The sequence below is a fragment of the Nicotiana tabacum genome, chromosome 13, assembly GCF_000715075.1.
Source record: "Nicotiana tabacum cultivar K326 chromosome 13, ASM71507v2, whole genome shotgun sequence".
Lineage (NCBI taxonomy): Eukaryota > Viridiplantae > Streptophyta > Magnoliopsida > Solanales > Solanaceae > Nicotiana > Nicotiana tabacum.
Window position 1 is genome coordinate 71,203,336 of NC_134092.1, and position 18,989 is coordinate 71,222,324.

The 18,989-nt window shown below is 34.6% G+C and overlaps 1 protein-coding gene across 2 annotated transcripts; it reads left to right on the forward strand.

The window, feature by feature from the left end:
• Positions 1-4,589: 4,589 nt before the first annotated feature.
• Positions 4,590-13,831, forward strand: LOC107781827 (uncharacterized). 2 transcript variants are annotated; one of them, XM_075228036.1, is made up of 3 exons: positions 4,590-5,061; positions 6,874-7,245; positions 12,806-13,831. In XM_075228036.1, exons 1-3 carry the CDS (start codon positions 4,786-4,788, stop codon positions 13,439-13,441), a joined length of 1,284 nt encoding a protein of 427 aa, XP_075084137.1. In that variant the 5' UTR covers positions 4,590-4,785; the 3' UTR covers positions 13,442-13,831. The 2 variants fall into 2 exon arrangements, with proteins under 2 accessions (XP_075084137.1, XP_016458104.1); XM_016602618.2 differs by having other exon boundaries at positions 4,591-5,061; positions 12,809-13,828.
• The last annotated feature ends 5,158 nt before the right edge of the window (positions 13,832-18,989 follow it).

Here is an 18,989-nt window from a genome sequence, read left to right on the forward strand (position 1 = left end):
GATTTTTTGTCTTGACCCCATCCCTTGGTTGGCACCGAAGAGCCAAGTTGGTCATCCTCTATCCTTATCTTTGATTTGTAGCGGTTATGGACATCTACCTATGTGGTTGCCTGAAACTTGAGCAAACTCTCCTTCAATTTTTGGGAGGCATCGAAACTCAGTAGGTTTAGACCCTTCGTAATTGCCTCTGCTGCCCACTCATCCGGAACTGCTAGTACCAACATCCTTTCCTTCTGGAACTGGATCACAAATTCTCACAGTAGATCAGATTTGCCCTGCAAAATTCTGAATATGTCTGCCTTTCTGGCCTGAACCTTTCTTGCTCCAGCATAGGCCTTATGAACGAATCTGCAAGCATTTTAAAAGAATCAATTGAATGCTCGGGCAAGAAGGAGTACCATGTCAGGGCCCCTTTCGTGAGGGTTTAACCAAACCTTTTCAACAGAACCGACTCGATCTCATGTTGAGCTAAACCGTTTCCTTTCACTGCCATAGTGTAGGCTGTGATGTGCTCCTGTGGATCCGAAGTCCCATCGTACTTTGGTATGTCCGGTATCTTGAATCTCTTCGGAATTAACTTTGGTGCTGCAGTTGGCTTAAACGGCAACTGCGTGTACTCTTTTGAATATGGACCCTTTAACACTAGTAGTGCGTCCGGAATCTGATCCATCCGAGAGTGAAACTCCTTCACATTATGATCCATTGGCTCGTTCATTTCTCTCATGAGCTCGGTTTTGAAAGGTTCACTCCCGTTATTATTCCAAGATAAGCTACCGGTCCCTTCGGCTTCGTCAAAACCGACTTCATCCCGTGGGTGTTGTTATCGGTTCTCTGAGCAGTTTGATTTGCGGGAACACTATGAGGAATCGGACCCCTTCCATTCGAGTTATTGGAAGAACCTGACAACGCTTGTTTTAATTCCGTCATCACCCGATCCTGCCTTGAGAGGTAATCCAATATTGCTCTCTATTGTTCCCTCAGGAGTTTGACCGTCTTTATGATATATTCCTCCTCCGCATCATCAGGAGTTGGGTCCTGCACATGTCGAGGGTACTGACCTTAGCGAACCAGGGTTGTCTCGTCCCATTCATTGCAGATCTCGCTGATTGAGTCATCACGCTGGGACAATTCTTCCCGTTCAATGCGTACTTCAATGTTATGTATGTTGTTGACATCATTAGCTGCCATATATGATTTTTACTAAAGAAAGAACCAAAACTTGTTAGTAATAAATGAATGAATCAAAGCAATTACGCAGTTGTCTATGCTCCACGGTGGGCGCCAAACTGCTTACCTGTAAAATAGTACAGTCGAATTTGTAATGTGGTTTATAAACAAGCGAATCGATTTGATCAAAAAATGATAGAGAAATATAACAAGGAAAACAAGATTAACGACTGAAATTAAAGAAGATAACGAGCCTAGCTTCGAACTCGGTCTTTCCGAGGGCAGAGATGAAAGCAATGATAAAGTGATGGTAAAACTATTAGATTGAGTGTAGAATAATGAAATACGGTTTTGTGTTCCAAATATTTCATGTCTTACAAGAGTTGCCAACCTGATATTTATAACTATTCCTAGGGAGACAAGATCCTAAAATCAAACCCTTCTTGAATGAGAATAAAAATGTCATTGATGGGTGAATAACGACTGACTTTTAATGCAAATATTCTCTGTAACGATTGCTCATTAAATGCTATCCGATGTCAAGCATTTGAGTTTTTGCCATCGGTTGTGCTCCCTTCGAGATCCATCTTGTACCGGTTACGCACTTCGTAATCGTAATCGATGCCGATTATTCATCGATTCAACTTCTGTTTGTTATCAGTTTCACGTGTCACCTCGCTATTTAGCTATTTGTAATTAACCAATTTCGCTCCATACGATAATTATTTCCATTGGTTGGTGGTAATGCGGTGGGGGTGAGATGGAGATAGTAGCTTCAGATTCATTCGCTATAAGTTTATCTTTAAAGTAGTTAAAGCCTTAACAGATGTTGATGTGGTTTTTGGGATTACATTGGCCGTAGTACCTTGAGACATGGTTAGTGGTACAGGGAACTCGTGGATGGTGTAGGGAAGTCGGTGGTGGTAATTTCCTAGAGAGAAGTCAGACCTAATTATGAAACTTCATAAACCCTCTTGGATATCGTCCCTCAAGTTCCTCAAAAGGTCAGTGAAAAAATCTTGGTAAAATTTGTGTTTGAAATTAGAAAATCAGAGAAGCAAAGAAACATTAGTTTAATAAAAAATCATAAAATATTTCGAGCTCACAAGTTGTTTATATGTCCTTAAGAAATTTAATCTCTCACTGTTGCCTAAGATGTTGGATGAATTTCTTTCAGGATAGAACAGAATTACGATTCTGTGGTAGCGGTACTACAAATCACAGAACTTCAGTGAACTCAACAAACGCAGCAAATCACACTTGACACTTATATTTATTTGGAAAATAATGCAACAATATAGAAAAGATGAGAGAAGTTATCAGATTTTCCATGTATGAAAAATGAGGCTAAGCCTCTAAATTTATAAACAATGAAAGGATAAAAAGAAGAGGTGCAATTCAAAAGGTGGCTCTTTCATTTCTCATTCACGACATTCACAAAACCTAACAAAAAATTCATTTGGTTATGCAAATTTTTCTTGAAAACACCACCAGAAAAAATCTTTCTTTTGTAAGAGAACTTTTCTATTTTCTAAAATATTCAAAAAATTATACTAAAGATTCAAGCATCTTACCTAGTTCATAGATTTTTTACACAAATAGAAAAAACTAAATTTCACTAGTAAAAGAATAATCTTAGTTAGAAGAGAACATACCGTTATTTGAGCAAATATCTATTGGAGACACATACGGAATTATGTCACGGCAAGTGTTCATTTCGGCTGAAAAAGCCATTTGTAAAGATGGAAATTAGGATATCGCTATTAAAAAAGGCTGAAGAGAATTAAGATTTATAGCCTGTTTGGCCAAGTTTTTTTTTGGGCCAAAAATATTTTTTTGACCAAAAGTGCTTTTGGCCAAAAATTGAGGTGTTTGGCCAAGCTTTTAGAAGGAAAAAATGCTTTTGAGGAGAAGCAGAAGCAGATTTTGAAAAGCAGAAAAATGTAGCTTCTCTCCAAAAGTATTTTTCTGAGAAGTACTTTTGAGAAAAATACACTTAGAAGCAGTTTTCAAAAGTTTGGTCAAACACTAATTACTGCTCAAAAGTGTTTTTTAAATTAATTAGCCAAACACAAACCAATTCTCACCAAAAATACTTTTTTGAAAATCACTTCTTAAAATAAGCGGATTTTAGAAATTTGGCCAAACATGCTGTTAATCAGATAGAAACTCAAAGATGATTGATAAGCAATGGTTAGATGGCTAAAAAAATATAGAGATGCACGTATATATACACAAACACACTCAATTTGAGATATTCGATCATAGCCATAATATACACACGCGCACAACAAAACTGAGAAGAGAAAGTTTCGTTGAAGAAGGGTGACTCAATCTTCTTTCTCTTCAATGCGAAAAACAGTTTGCTTTAATTCAACTTGTTCTCTGTTTCAAGGCAACTTTTCTTGAGGGTGAATATAAGATGTACAGAAGGAAAGAGTGAACTACCAGTTTCATGCTTATTCTATAGGAAACCAAAATTGAAATCCATACTTGAAATGGACTCCGAAACAAATTGCAAAATTTCACTACTACAAGATGCAGCTAACACTAATGTACAGGGTGAATGATACTAATGGGATTTTAAGTTATATAAATTAACCGTGTAAAAAATTTAAAGACTGTAAGTGCAATTTAATTGATAATAAAAAGTTATTAATTTATTTTTCAAGTTATCATATGTAGTATTGAGTATGGCCTATGTAGGATTTTATAGAAGCAGTATCAATATGTTAAAAAATGAATAAATGAATAAATCACTATAATAACAAGCATTGTTATTTTTTTCGCTTATACTTTATATTTTTATTTTGCTTATTTTTATATATATATATATATATATATATATATATATATATATATATATATATATAAAAAAATAAACATCGCTTAGGGCAAGTATGTCCGTCCCTAGACAAAACAAAATCTCTACTAACCAGGGGCGGATCCACCCTATTATACGTGGGTTCCCGTGAACCCAGTAGCTTTTGTATATATTCTGTATATGTATTAAAAAATTAATTAAATATTCATAAATATTTGATTGTGAACCCAGTTACTTATTATATATTTACTTAAGGTCGATATAGAAACCCATAAACTTTAAATTATAGATCTACCTCTCCTGCTAACTATGTGAAAGGTCAAACATGAGATGTGCACCTGGAAGATAATCACTCACTTCAGATTCTTTAGTTTCCAGAACTACATGGGTTTTATTCACTCACATTAATCAAGACTCACTGATTTTCCTTTATATATTCTTTTTCCTTAGTCTCCTAATAATACTTGGACCAACAGTCAAAAGTGCTGGGCAAGAGATAAAAATGCGTGCTGTCACGTCGTTAGACAAATTAAAGAAAAGCACGTCCGGTTGTGGCTGCCCACTGTCGGTTGATCCTTCCTTTTATTCAATTGTTTAACTTAAAATAAGTCTCCTTTTGAATCCAACTCTTTCTTTTGGCACTCTTCTCTTTCTCGCTTCCTAACCCCAAAAATGACCCCCTACCAAGTGAACAAAATAAGTTATTTATTACCCCAATTCTCTTCCATATAACACTTGTTTAATCATTCATCAAAATCATTTTTCTCTTTCTAGCTATCTTTGACATTATTCAGATGAGAACATTGTGCCCCAACTTGGATAGAGAAGATGGGCTGGAAACAGTGCTGGAAGTCCCCATCCCAGAAGAAATGTTTGCTTCCAACAAGCACAGGGCACGGCAGAACAAGAATTCTGGGGTCAAATCTCACATGGACAAGTCTGCTGCTTCCGTTTTTGGTAGCCGAAATGCTGAGATTCAACTCTTGCTTGGCGTTGTTGGAGCTCCGTTGATCCCTCATCCTATCCGTTGCGACCACTCTCTCAACACAAAAATCAACGATCATCCCATAGTAAGTTGGAGTATTGTGGCAGCATGGTTTAAAAGCTTAAACCATTAAGGGGTCGTTGGTTACTGGTTAGAGTTATGCAACTATTAATAAAGTAGGGATTAGTTAAATATGATTTAGTTATGTAGGAATTAGTTATGCATGGTTTAATTTGGGATTTAGTTATACATGGTTTAATTATGAAGGAGATATGTTATGTAAAGACTAATAATGCATAGATTAGTAATTTATGGATTGTAATGTAGAGACAATTTTTTGTTCAATATTTACTTTATTTTAATTATACAATGTGTAATTTAAAATATATATGATATTTCTTTGGTCATTTTGATTGTTTAATTCATGTATTACTAATACATGTATTAGTTGTTCCATATTTTACCTTGCATAAATAATAGGAGTACATAGTTCAACGGTGTTGCCCAGGAAGTGGACGGGATGTGAGGCTTGATATGCAAGTCATTCTCGGGAGAGAGAGTTTTAAGTACCTTGGGTCTGTGATTCAGAGTGATGGGGAGATTGATGAGGATGTCACACATCGTATCGGATCAGGGTGGCTGAAGTAGAGGCTCGCGTCCGGTGTCTTGTGCGATAAGAATGTACCGTTGAGACTTAAAGGGAAGTTCTACAAAGTAGTGGTTAGACCGACTATGTTGTATGGGGCAGAGTGCTGGTCAGTTAAGAGCTCTCATGTCCAGTAGATGAAAGTAACGGAGATAAGGATGTTGAGATGAATGTGTGGGCACACGAGGTTAGATAGAATTAAGAATAAAGTTATTAGGGATAAGGTGGGAGTGACCCCTGTGGAGGAAAAGATGCGAGAGACGAGGCTGAGATGGTTCGGGCATGTTAAGCGGAGAAACACAGATGCCCCGGTCAAGACGTGTGAGAGGTTGGCCTTGGGGGTGAGAGGAAGGGTAGAGGTAGGCCGAAGAAGTCTTGAGGAGAGGTGATCAGGCGGGACATGGCGCATCTTGAGTTTACTGAGGACATGACCCTCGATAAGAGGGTGTAGAGGTTGAGAATTAGGGTAGAAGGTTTGTATGTAGTTGAGCGTTTCCCTTTGGCTTCCTTAGTTCAATAATATTAGTGTTAGTATGGTATCCCTTTCACCCTTAGTTTGCTATTTCCATATATCTTGTATTGTTAGTACTTTGCATCAGTATCCCTTTAGTTTGATATCACTATATATCTTGCACTGTTATTACTTGTGATAAGTACTTCTTTCATCTTCTCCTTTGCTATCTTGGATTTAGTTTTCTAAATATCATGTATTATTATTACTTGCTATAAGTGCTTCTTACATCCTTTCTTTAGCCGATAGTCTTTCGGTAACAGCCTCTCTGCCCTTCCAGGGTAGGGGTAAGACTGCGTACATCCTACCCTCTCCAGACCCTACTTGTGGGAATACATTGGGATATTGTTGTTGTATATAGATTTGTTGCTTAACTTATTCATGTATTACTTATACCCCTAATGGAAAAAGCAATCAAACATAACATTAGTTGGGTGACTTTTGTGCAAAGTAACTAAAGGCTACCAAATATGGTATTAGTTATATTACTCCTAATGCATGAATAATTTACCTTGTAATCAGCTACCAAACGACCCCTTAGAGAATACATTTTTTATTTAGTTAATTCAACATGCTCTCTCACAACCGGATTCTTTTTTATGGATGATTAGCAACAGGGAGATTAGAACATAAAACCTCTACCTGTCCGATATCATATTGGATTGTATGACCATATCATCTAAAAAGTTTAGTTGAACATATTTTTATTTATTTAATTGGTATATTTTTAACATGTTCAGGAAGCTTCAGTGGCGAAATATATAGTACAACAGTACATAGCAGCAGCAGGGGGAGAACATGCTCTAAATTCCATTGATAGTATGTATGCAATGGGGAAAATAAAGATGGTGGCGTCTGAGTTTATTGCTGGAGATGGAATGGGATTGAACAACGGTAATGTGATGAAGATTAAGAGTGTGAAAAATGGGCCTGGTGAAATGGGAGGATTTGTGTTGTGGCAAAAGAGACCTGACCTGTGGAGCATAGAGCTGGTGGTTTCAGGGTGTAAAATTAGTGCTGGAAGTGATGGTAAAGTGGCTTGGAGGCAAACTCCATGGCATAATTCCCATGCATCTCGTGGTCCTGCCAGGCCTCTTCGTCGTTCCTTACAGGTACTTTAGCACAAATCAATGGGTTCGATTGAATTTAATACTTCCAATATGAAACCTGAAAATTTTAAGAGTATTAAGGTATATAGTGCTGCCAACAACTTTTTAATTGTTGAATCTATATATTCATTAGTTCATCAAAATAACTGGCCTTCTCTCACTCAATCCTTGAATAATGGTCAATTTTCCTTTTATTAGCCATGATCTAAAACAAGCTTATAACAAGTGAACGGACAGACAATTTCTCCACAAAACTCGAGCAACATGAAAATGTATCCTTTTTCTGAAGGGACAATAATTGCCAAATACGTCGGTTTTTTCTTTGCCACATGATGAGTGGGAAGCCTAAGATTCTTTGACTGTTCCAACTGACAACGATGCATGTTCTTTTACTTTGTGTGGGTCCTCATGTCTAATTAATCTATCTAACTGGAACTTGGGTTTTGGGAAGTGTGAAATCATAATCAAGAAGATCAATATTCTTTTTGACTTTAGTTTGGAGGTGGACGACCTACTTATAAAGATTATTTCCATGGTCATTGGCAGCTTTAGTTTTATCTTTTTACATTAATTTGGCTCAAATGTGGCCACACTCGTAAAAAGACTTTCATAACCTTATTCAGTTTTGCAATCTTTTCCCCAAATAATATTTCCTCCAAATCACATTAATAAATACAGTAACTTATCTCTATTCCCAAAATACATTAAGCAACTAAAATTGATATATGTTTTCATACATATGAAGATGAAAAGTCTCTATATACTTTGTGTATTTTATGTGTATAGAAATTATACTGTATATTTAATAAAAATTAATTATATACTTGATTTAATAAAATATACGATCTACACATCACCAAAACAAACCTTTCATTTTTTTATCCTTAAACTAAACATGAATTCAAACCAAGAAACTTGGTAGTACAAGAAACATTAGTTTGTTTAATTTAATATTTATTGCACCACACTCATTTTAATATAATACAAATAAAAACTAAAAATTATTTTAAAAGAAACTTTGACTCTATTGCTCATATCCAAAATATGATTTTTCTCATTATATATATATTTTTAAAAAATCTCATCTCAAATTCAAATAAGTCATATCCTTTTATTTTTTAAATTGGACCCAATTTTTAAAAAATCATCTTATGCGTTCAGACTTAAAGTAATCGTTCTCAATTAAGATATTAATCATAAAAAATTATTTTCTTATTTTTAAACACATTATATACAATATTGTAACAATGTTCCTACTATTATTTTTATTTCTCAATATAATATTTTTAAAATATTATTAAAAAAAAAGTGGAATGGAAGAAAACGGATCACATGGTTAGTGAATAGCCATTAAAATAAGAATCTTAATTTTTGAAAGCTTGCAAAAGGCAAAAGCTATTTACTATAAAAATAGGAGTCAATCATAATTAGTTTTCACCATAAATGAAATTTGATCAAAACTTATTTTCTTAATTCTTATTAGATTCGTCTAATTTTTCTTAGTCAATGGACTTATATGGTTGCTATGAATAACTAGTGGCCGATATGTATGAACTTAATGAATGAAATTATATATTGGCTATTATATAAACGGTCAATTCAATATAACAATGAATCGCGACGATATAATTAACATAAGTTATATGACTAAGACTAGTCAATGGACTTATATGGTTGCCATGAATAACTAGTGGCCGATACATATGACCTTAATGAATGAAATTATATATTGGTTATTATATAAACGGTCAATTCAATATAACTATGAATCGTAACGATGTAATTAATATAGGTTATATGACTACGACCTAAGTCAATGAACTTATATGGTTGCTATGAATAACTAGTGGCCGATATGTATGACCTTAATGAATGAAATTATATATTGTCTATTATATAAACGGCCAATATAACTATGAATCGCAACGATATAATTAACATAGGTTATATGACTATGACCTTAGTCAATGGACTTATATGGTTGCTATGAATAACTAGTGGCCTATACGTATGACCTTAATGAATGAAATTATATATTGGCTATTATATAAACGGTCAATTCAATATAACTATGAATCGCAACGATGTAATTAACATAAGTTATATGACTAAGACCTTAGTCAATGGACTTATATGGTTGCTATGAATAACTAGTGGCTGATACGTATGACCTTAATGAATGAAATTATATATTGACTATTATATAAATGGTCAATTCAATATAATTATGAATTGCAACGATGTAATTAACATAAGTTATATGACTACGACCTAAGTCAATGAACTTATATGGTTGCTATGAATAACTAGTGGCCAATACGTATGACCTTAATGAATGAAATTATATATTGGCTATTATATAAACGACCAATATAACTATGAATCGCAATGATGTAATTAACATAGGTTATATGACTACAACCTTAGTCAATGGACTTATATAGTTGCTATGAATAACTAATGGCCGATACATATGACCTTAATGAATGAAATTATATATTGGTTATTATATAAACGGTCAATTCAATACAATGATATAATTAACATAGGTTATACGACTATGACCTAAGTCAATGAACTTATATGGCTGCTATGAATAACTAGTGGCCGATACGTATGACCTTAATGAATGAAATTATATATTGGTTATTATATAAACGACCAATATAACTATGAATCGCAACGATGTAATTAACATAGGTTATATGACTACAACCTTAGTCAATGGAGTTATATAGTTGCTATGAATAACTAGTGGCCGATACGTATGACCTTAATGAATGAAATTATATATTGGCTATTATATAAACGGTCAATATAACTATGAATCGTAACGATGTACTTAACATAATTTGCAAGAAATATTGAATGAAAAAATTTCTTTTTTTATTCATGTCATAAATAATCATGGCAATAGTTTGCTTAATAACTTTAATTATTTGTTATGATAAGATAATATAGCCACAAAATTCGAAGAGACAATAAACTCCGTTAGCTGGTTATAACTTTTTGTCATGCATTTACCAGATCAATAGTATTATTTAACTACAATAAATAGTTAAATAAATATTATTCTTTGATTACCAAAGTCATTACAAGAGCTAATCCAAAAAGAAAATAGTGATATTTTAGGAATAATGAATTTTAAATATAAAAGTTAGATTTTTATAAAATATAAACTATTTAGTAATTGTATTTAATCAAAGAATTTTCTAATTCTCAAATAACAAATTTTAAAATATAAAAATTAATCTTAAGTTATAGATCAGTATACTTAAGGTATCAAAGCTTATCAACTGACTCCTTGACTTATCAAGCTATATATATATATATATATATATATATATATATATATATATATATATATATATAAGAGTTGATTAATGTGTGTGTGTATGTACGTAAGTTTGGTCCTTTATTATTTTTAAATAAGTATTTAGAGTAATTTCTTATATCTAAACTCTTATTTTATTAAATAAGTATTTGGAGTACCTTTTTTATATATAAACACTTAATTTAAGTACTCATATGGTGAAGACTTTATATATTTATTTATCCATTTATTTATGTATATGTGGTCCTGAATTATTTTGAATAAGTACTTAAAATAATTTCATATATCTAAACACTTATTTTAAATAAGTACTCATATATTAAAGAATTTTATGACAGTTTTAGTGCAAGAAAAACTGATTTTAGTGGTTGATGATGTTTCCTAACTAATTATCTATGAAATAATGTTATATTTATGATTTCATCACTAAATAAAAAGAAAATATATTAATTTAAATATGGATTTTTTTACAAAAAAAAGTGAAATTCATCGCTAATATAGTGGCGCTAACATTTAGCAATGAAATATCGAAGCTAACAATATCTTATTATTCATCTTAATTTTTAATAACTATCTTTTTATTATTATATCAAATATAAAAATATATTTTCTTTACACTAAGAATTAAGAAGTATTATAACTCTCTTTTCTAAAAAGAAGTATTATAACATTAAGAATTAAGAAGTATTATAACTCTCTTTTCTAAAAAGAAGTATTTTCTCTAAAAATATATGTATATAGATGAATATATTCGAAATATATACGTGTATACTACAAAAAAAGGATGAAAAAATACGTAAAAAGATAAAAAAAAAAGATTTATGGGAAAGAGGGTTTGCATGCTTGATATTTTCCATGTATTGGAAAGACAAACATTAAATGAGTGAGAGAGAATCATGAAGAGAAATTCAAAATTAGTGGTAAGGGCATTTTCGGTATAAAATTTATCCAAAAACCTTAATTTGGGTGTGATTTTACTTTAATAATCCAATTTGGATCATTGTGGCCAAAGGAATTTTCCTTTCTTTATTTATGGCTCTAACGAGACATATCCCCATGAGGACCTGAGTTGTCCTTCCACCAAATCAATGATTGATTTAATGAGTACTCAAATTGGCATCTATTCTTAATGTGTAAGAATCTTAGCCTCAACCTCTATGATCAGCTATCTAGACCAAGAAATCAATACTCTGGTGTGAATGCGCACAAATCTTAGCCTCAATTTTGATAAAAAGTTATGAAACTTAATCTCATATATGTCATGAGATTTACATTATGTTTGGTTTTCCTTTTTCTGGAGTGTATTTTGTAAAGACAGATCACATGACCCATCAAAATAATCAGTAGGGCAAGCTTAATCCCTTTGGTTTCATTTTATATGAGACTTTTCTTTTTAGTCTACTCAAAAGAATAAAGATCTTTATACACTTGAAAAGTGTAAACTTTAAACTTTAAACTTTCGATTTCTAACTTAATAAAATGCTTTATAGCCATATAAATGTATGCAATATTTGTAACATTAATAACATACTCAGTTTAGTCCCACAAGTGGGGTTTGGGGAGGATAAAGTATACACAAACTTTATTCCTACCTTTAAGAAGGCAGAGAGACTGTTTCCGGTAGACCCTTGTGTCAGGGAAGATAGATAGAAGGGGCAATAGCAAGCAAACCAAATTTGACAACCGAAGCGAAATACAAAACTAACACTAAGGAATACAAATAGAAAACCGAAATAAAGGCAGTAACAAGTAATAACAGAAGTCTAGGGATACAAAAATACACAAAAGACGCTAAGTGATGTATCAAAACTACTGCAACAAACACGAACAATGCTCGGCTACCTAACCCTTTACCTCTATTCTCAACCTTCACACCTTTCTATCCATGGTCATGTACTCAATAAATCGGAGCAACGCCATATCTCGACTAATCACCTCTTCCCAATACTTCTTAGGCCTACCTCTACCTCTTCCTCTCCGTCTGCTATATTTGCGATGATAAGTTTTAAGGGTACTTTTTTATATCTATCAAATTATGTCTTTTTTTATAAATTTCGTGCATAGTAAAATATAAGATAAAACGAGGAGTAACAAACTAGAAGCCAATATATACTTTCTGAAGATGGCAAATTCCTGGACTAAAAACCCCAGGCAATAAAGAAGAATAAGAAATGTGGAACGAGTAAGTTTGCTTTTGTAGAACTAACTGGCTGAAATTGATCATGTTAGCAGGGTCTTGATCCCAAATCCGTTGCCAATTTATTCTCCAATTCCATTTGTGTTGGAGAGAAGTCGGTGAATGCAGAAGACTGTTTTGTACTAAAGCTTGAAACAGAGCCCTCAACTCTGAAAGCAAGAAGCAGCAGCAACGTTGAAGTAATGAGGCACACTGTTTGGGGTTACTTCAGCCAACGAACAGGGCTCTTACTCCAGCTTGAAGACACTCATCTTCTAAGAATCAAAGCCCCAGGAAATGATGTCTTTTGGGAAACAACAATGGAGTCATTAATACTCGATTATCGAACACTCGACGGAGTTAATATTGCACATGGTGGAAGAACATCTGTTTCTTTATTTAGGTTTGGTGAGAACTCAGAAGGACACACTAGGACAAGAATGGAAGAGGTTTGGACCATTGAAGAAGTCGATTTTAACATAAAGGGACTCTCTGCGGATTGTTTCTTACCGCCTAGTGACTTGAAAAACGAAGATGAAGTGAGTAATGATGTGAACAAGAACTCAAGGTTGGGGTTCAAGGCTCGTACTAATAATGCTAAACTAAGAACTGCTAGGAAAGGTCCGTCTAAAATCATGTCTATTGACGAAGAAGATCTTGAAGATTACGAAGCAGATGAAGAGTCTTGAAGTTCAATTGCAAGCTTATTTAGTATTCTGTACTCATTTATGTACATGGAGCACCACAGGATATGTTATAGGATTTGACTTGTATTACTCTAACAGTATAAAGAAATTTCTAGTGACTCAACTGGAAGGTTGTTTTGAGTAAGGTCAACCAGTCAATGATAGCAGCAATCGAGCAGTAGAAAAACCCAAGTGAAATCCCAACTTATCATTATACCAAGCCACAAGTAATAAGAAATCCACATGTGCAATGAACAGCGACATATGGAACCAAACATATAGCTGAATCTCAAGAAACTTAAGTATAGGAAGAATCTGGTAAACAAGTATTTGAAAGATTACCGCAACATTGAAACTTACTTTCACCAATTCAGCCTTTCCTTTAAGTACTATTAAACGTTCCTTCAGCAATAAGTATTTGTGTATATATAATCATTTCAGATACCTCTATGGAAGAGATATGCCTTTTACTTGCAATACGCAAACCCCACCAACCATTCCTTTTCTGAGGGCAAAAAAGAGAAGGTATCAATTCACGTGTTTGGTCGTTTGAGAAAGAAAATACAATATTTTGGGAAAGCTTTCCGGTGATACCAGGAGCTGTAGCAAGCGAAAAATATGAAGAATTTCTAATAGCACAATACACTAACTCATTCCGATAACTAGTAAAATTGTAGAATATTGCATCTTCGTTACAACTACTGTATTTTTCTGAATAAGCAAGCCTTTCAACATTCAGTAGGTCAAGAATCCTCTTCGGGTTAGCTTTTTGATGCCCAACTGAGTAGGAGATGCAACAAACTTCCTGTGAAGTTCCATGGACCAAACAACATGAGCTTCCTTTTGAGTGTTCATGTATAGCAAAATACTAATTTCAAAGATTCTCTTAAATCTCAAAATATTAATTTCGTACCACCATGGGTCATGTTGAACAGAGCTGCACCAGAATCAAAAGGGAAGCTGATTCCATAAGATTCATTTAGTTGCCTAGAAGCAAGGATACAATCTGATTTTACAAAAGCCTTAGCCTCATCCTGGAGCTTCAAGGTGAGAGGAATATCATATATACAATAATATGCAACCTCCGTGTCATTGTATTTCCTAGTAAAGTAAATGAGAGCAAACTTATGGTTGTCCATTTCCTCAGCTTCATTCTGTTGGGGTGTTTTAATGAGCATCTTGTCCCCCACTAGTTGTCCATCCTCGAAATCATATCCATCACAAGGCTAAGAGTTCCAACATTAATAGCATAATTATCATAACGACCACCAATAATAATTTTTTTGAGAGCATTTTTGCCCACACAGTTTGTTATCACCCATTGGTATGCATCAACAGTACTGTGCAACTGAAGTTTTAAGTGTATAATGCAAGAATTGCACAAGGTTGACATTATAAACATATCAGGATCCAAGTCGCTCGAAGCATAATAGACTACACTATTTCTTGTAACTCTAAGGAATATAGTAAGCAAACTAGAGCCAGGATCAAACAAACCCCCAATCCGAATGATCAGGTGGAAATTGATGCAAGGATAAGATAAGTTTAGCATGATCTAGTCCACTTAAGTAATCAAATGTACCACTGCCGAGAAGTTGATAAGCAGAAAGCACACAAAGTAGAGCTAGTTGCTAGAGTTGACCAAGATTTGACTTTTGAGTAGACGATCTCAGATTTGTAATTTGATGGTTGTAGCAAGTCTTGCAATCGCGGAGAAGGATTGGCCAATTGGACTTTTGTTCTTCGCGTTCGTATGCATGGTGTCGCATTCACAGAGGGTTGTGGGCAGGAGCATCGTGTTCGCATGTAGGTGATCACATTCGCGATGCTGTGGAGTCAGGCAAAGGTTTGGCCTTCGCGTTCACGGAGCTAGACTCGCGTTTGCATAGGCTTGGCGGAGTTGAGCTTCGCGTTAGTGAGGTAGAATTCGCATTCACATAGGAGTATTTCTTGCGGTGGCTATTTTATACTTCGTGAATGCAAGGCGTGGGCCGTGTTTGCGAAGGGTATGCTTGGGCAGACTTATTAAGTAGTATTTTAAGATTTTAGCCTATTCTCTCATATTTTGAACCCAAGACTTGGAGATAGGCGATTTTTAAAGGAGCTTTGCATACAAGACTAAAGACTACGTAATTTCTACTCATTTGCGGTTATATTTCAAGAATCTACATGGATTAATAACACCTGAAATATGGTATTTTGAGGTAAAATTTGAGATTTTTGTCTACAACTTAAGAGAGTGTATTTTGGATATTTGAGGGTCGATTTGAACTCGGTTTTGGAATCTAATTATATATTTGGACTGGTGAGGTTATGGGTAGTTGAGATCTACCCATTGACTTGTGTTTTGTCCATGTGGGCCCGCGCTGACTTTTGTTGACTTTTAAAAAATTAATTATAGATTAAAGCTTTATTATTTAAAATTAATTCTTATGACTTTGTTTAACTTTATTGGGTTGTATTTGACTATATTCAAGTCGTTTGGAGGTTGATTTGACAGGGAAAGCTATTTTGGAAGGTTGAAGCTTACCAGGTAGAGATAAGTTTCTTGTAAGAGAGGATTCTCCCTATAGGTGATGTATTTGCAACATGTTGCTTGATTTTGGAGCTACGTATATGCAAGCTGACGAGCGTATATGCGTAGCTAGGTTATGACCATATCTGATAGAGTTTGGCTTATGTTTATGCCTTGTTTGGACGATGTGAACTTATTATCCATGCTTTATTGATTCGACGATTACGTAATAACTCGTAATTGAGGCTTAGGAGCATGCTTAGGGTTATGACATGTTGAATTTGGAATAAATAATTATTTTTCCATATTGAGCTTCTTTGTTAAGTCATAGTCATATACTTGTCTTATTGATTCATGATTTGGTGGTTACATGTGTCATGACCCAAATCGATGGGTCGTGATGGGCACCCGGTACCTTACTCAACCGAGTACCAACGTAACGTATTTTTCGCATCATACTATCATAGGTAAATAAGCCGGAGAGGCTGTCGTGAGATAAGTAGAATAAAACATGAGGAAATACTCAACATTGGAGGACTCAACATGTAATACAAACTTATACATATGACATAGGGCCTATAAGACCAAAATGATCACTCGTACACTGAATATAGGCCGATAAGGCCATACAATCTTTCACGTACATGACATATGTCTACAAGCCTCTAAGAGTAGATAAACACCATAAAGGTCGGGACAAGTCCCCACCATACTAAACAATACATGTCCATATCATACTGACCAAATAAGTAACTCCGGAGTAATGGAGCGCACCAACACCTTTCGCTGAGCTGATAGCCTACTTGGAGGACTCTCAACCTGTCTACCGGGACCTGCGGGCATAAAATGCAGCATCCCCGGGCAAAAAGGACGTCAGTACAAATAATGTACTGAGTATGTAAGGAATAAAAATCAGTAAATAAAAGACATAGAGAAACATAGAGTAAAAGACTCAACATGTAAGTCTGAATAGCTCTGTGAATCTTTTCATATTTACAATGCCATACATATGTGTATAAATGTCATACCATGCATAGGTATATGCGTTCATAACATCATCAAGCTTCTGAGGGCATCCCATCATATCATCTCGGCCACTGTGGGCAAATCATCAACGTATACTAGCTGATCAGGTGGTGGTGCGTATATAACGCCGTAACCTTTTCCCATATCCCATATACATATAATATACGTGTATATAATTCCATCTGGTCATGAGTCAATGTACATCTATAAATGAATGAAGTGCATATGAAATACGTTAATAAGATTTCTCGGAATGTCATAAAATCAATATGCCTTTCGGATCAACTTTATCAACTACGTATTTTTCTGAGACCCATGAACAGAAGATATAATCATAATTCACATGGGAAATTAAGAATATAGACACCCCTAGTACTTCTATGAATAGAGTCATTTATGAAAGTTGTGCATTTGCTCGTTTCGTTTGTATCGCATGGATCATGCTAAAAAGAAAGAAGAGATAGCCTTAACATACCTGAGCCGAATCTCTTGAAAATCCCTCTAACATACGTCTTTTGTGATAAAACACGTAACGACGAATCGAAGTAGGAAAAAATCCGTATGATATTCTTGAGAAAGATTGTACCGTGCTCCCTTAGAATTTGCAATTCACGTTGCACCTTATAGGGATTCTTAAGAATTTCTTTGAGAATTCCATTCGTTACTAGCAGCCCATGTATTTCCCTCTTAAATGATGTATAACAATCCCTTTTCTTTGATTAAGAATTCCTTTGAGAATTCCATTCGTTACTAGCAGCCCATGTATTTCCCTCTTAAATGATGTATAACAATCCCTTTTCTTTGATTAAGAATTACTTTGAGAATTTCATTCGTTACTAGCAGCCCATGTATTTCCCTCTTAAATGATGTATCACAATCCCTTATCTTTGAGGTTTGTGGGCCCCCACTTTTGGGGATGACTAAGCCAACAAATTTTCTAAATATGCCACATAGTCTTCATGAACCAAAAGTCACATTTTATATTTTTGAGTCATTTTCATTTGCTGCCACATGGGGGTGATGTCCCCACCTAACTTATCCATTAATTTCCAATTACATTGTTAATCTCCCACTGACCAATATTTACCCAATTATCTATATAATTAAGAATTATCTCAAATTACTTATAATACTACTCACTTTTAACACACTTTATTCATATTGCTATCATGGTCATGTGGTACCTTGTATGGCACTAGTCTATAAATACGAGGTATTATAGCTTGGACCGTATTTTATCTCAAAATGACAACCTTTGACGGAACTCATTTTCTTTGATTCGCTTACCCTCTCACCTTCACGAATATACTTATCACTTGTTTAAAATAGCATAATACTTATAACCTCAAAATAATCTCATTCCCGAGCTAACGTCGATTAACTTACGATGAAACTTTAACGTACGAAAATGCGGGATATAACATCATTCCCCCTTTGGAACATTCGTCCTCGAATGTTGACTGATGCACTTATCATTATCATACCCTATAACTCTTGCGAATACTTTAGTACTCTCCTTGCCATCTATGCAACTGTTCTGTGAATAAATCCAAAGGCCAGGGCATTCCCCCATCTAGGCCTCTTTCTCACACCACGACTTGTGGTCGGAATCCTTTCAATCTTGTAACTGATGCTACCTTTTATCATGCAGCCTGTACGACTCTAATCTTGTAAGTGAGCCTATGCAATTCTTCTCTCCTTTTTCTTCCAGTTTTTAGCCAATCTCTAGGCCTCAATTTGTAAACGTATACAGAGCTTGACAAGATGTCCCTCTGGGCATCTATAGGTATACTGAAGTTCTTCGCTCGGTACTTTGTCGAACTTACGAATATTTCTATATCTTATTTCATCGGCCCGGTTATCTATTCGCATGACTTTACTGCATCTATGTAGGTCATACTATACCATAACTCTTACTTTGATCTATCGTTACTGAGGTCTGCCACCAAACTCCAGGTTACTTTCGTTGCTTATCCCATATGTATAAATCTAAATCCTTTAATGCTTCTT

What these genes read in the sequence shown, in the direction of transcription:
- LOC107781827 (XM_075228036.1), top strand. Translation starts at nt 4,786, where the DNA reads ATGAGAACATTGTGCCCCAACTTGGATAGAGAAGATGGGCTGGAAACA. An exon ending in AAATCAACGATCATCCCATA is followed by an intron (nt 5,062 to 6,873) that starts GTAAGTTGGAGT and finishes TAACATGTTCAG; the next exon opens with GAAGCTTCAGTGGCGAAATA. An exon ending in CTCTTCGTCGTTCCTTACAG is followed by an intron (nt 7,246 to 12,805) that starts GTACTTTAGCAC and finishes TGATCATGTTAG; the next exon opens with CAGGGTCTTGATCCCAAATC.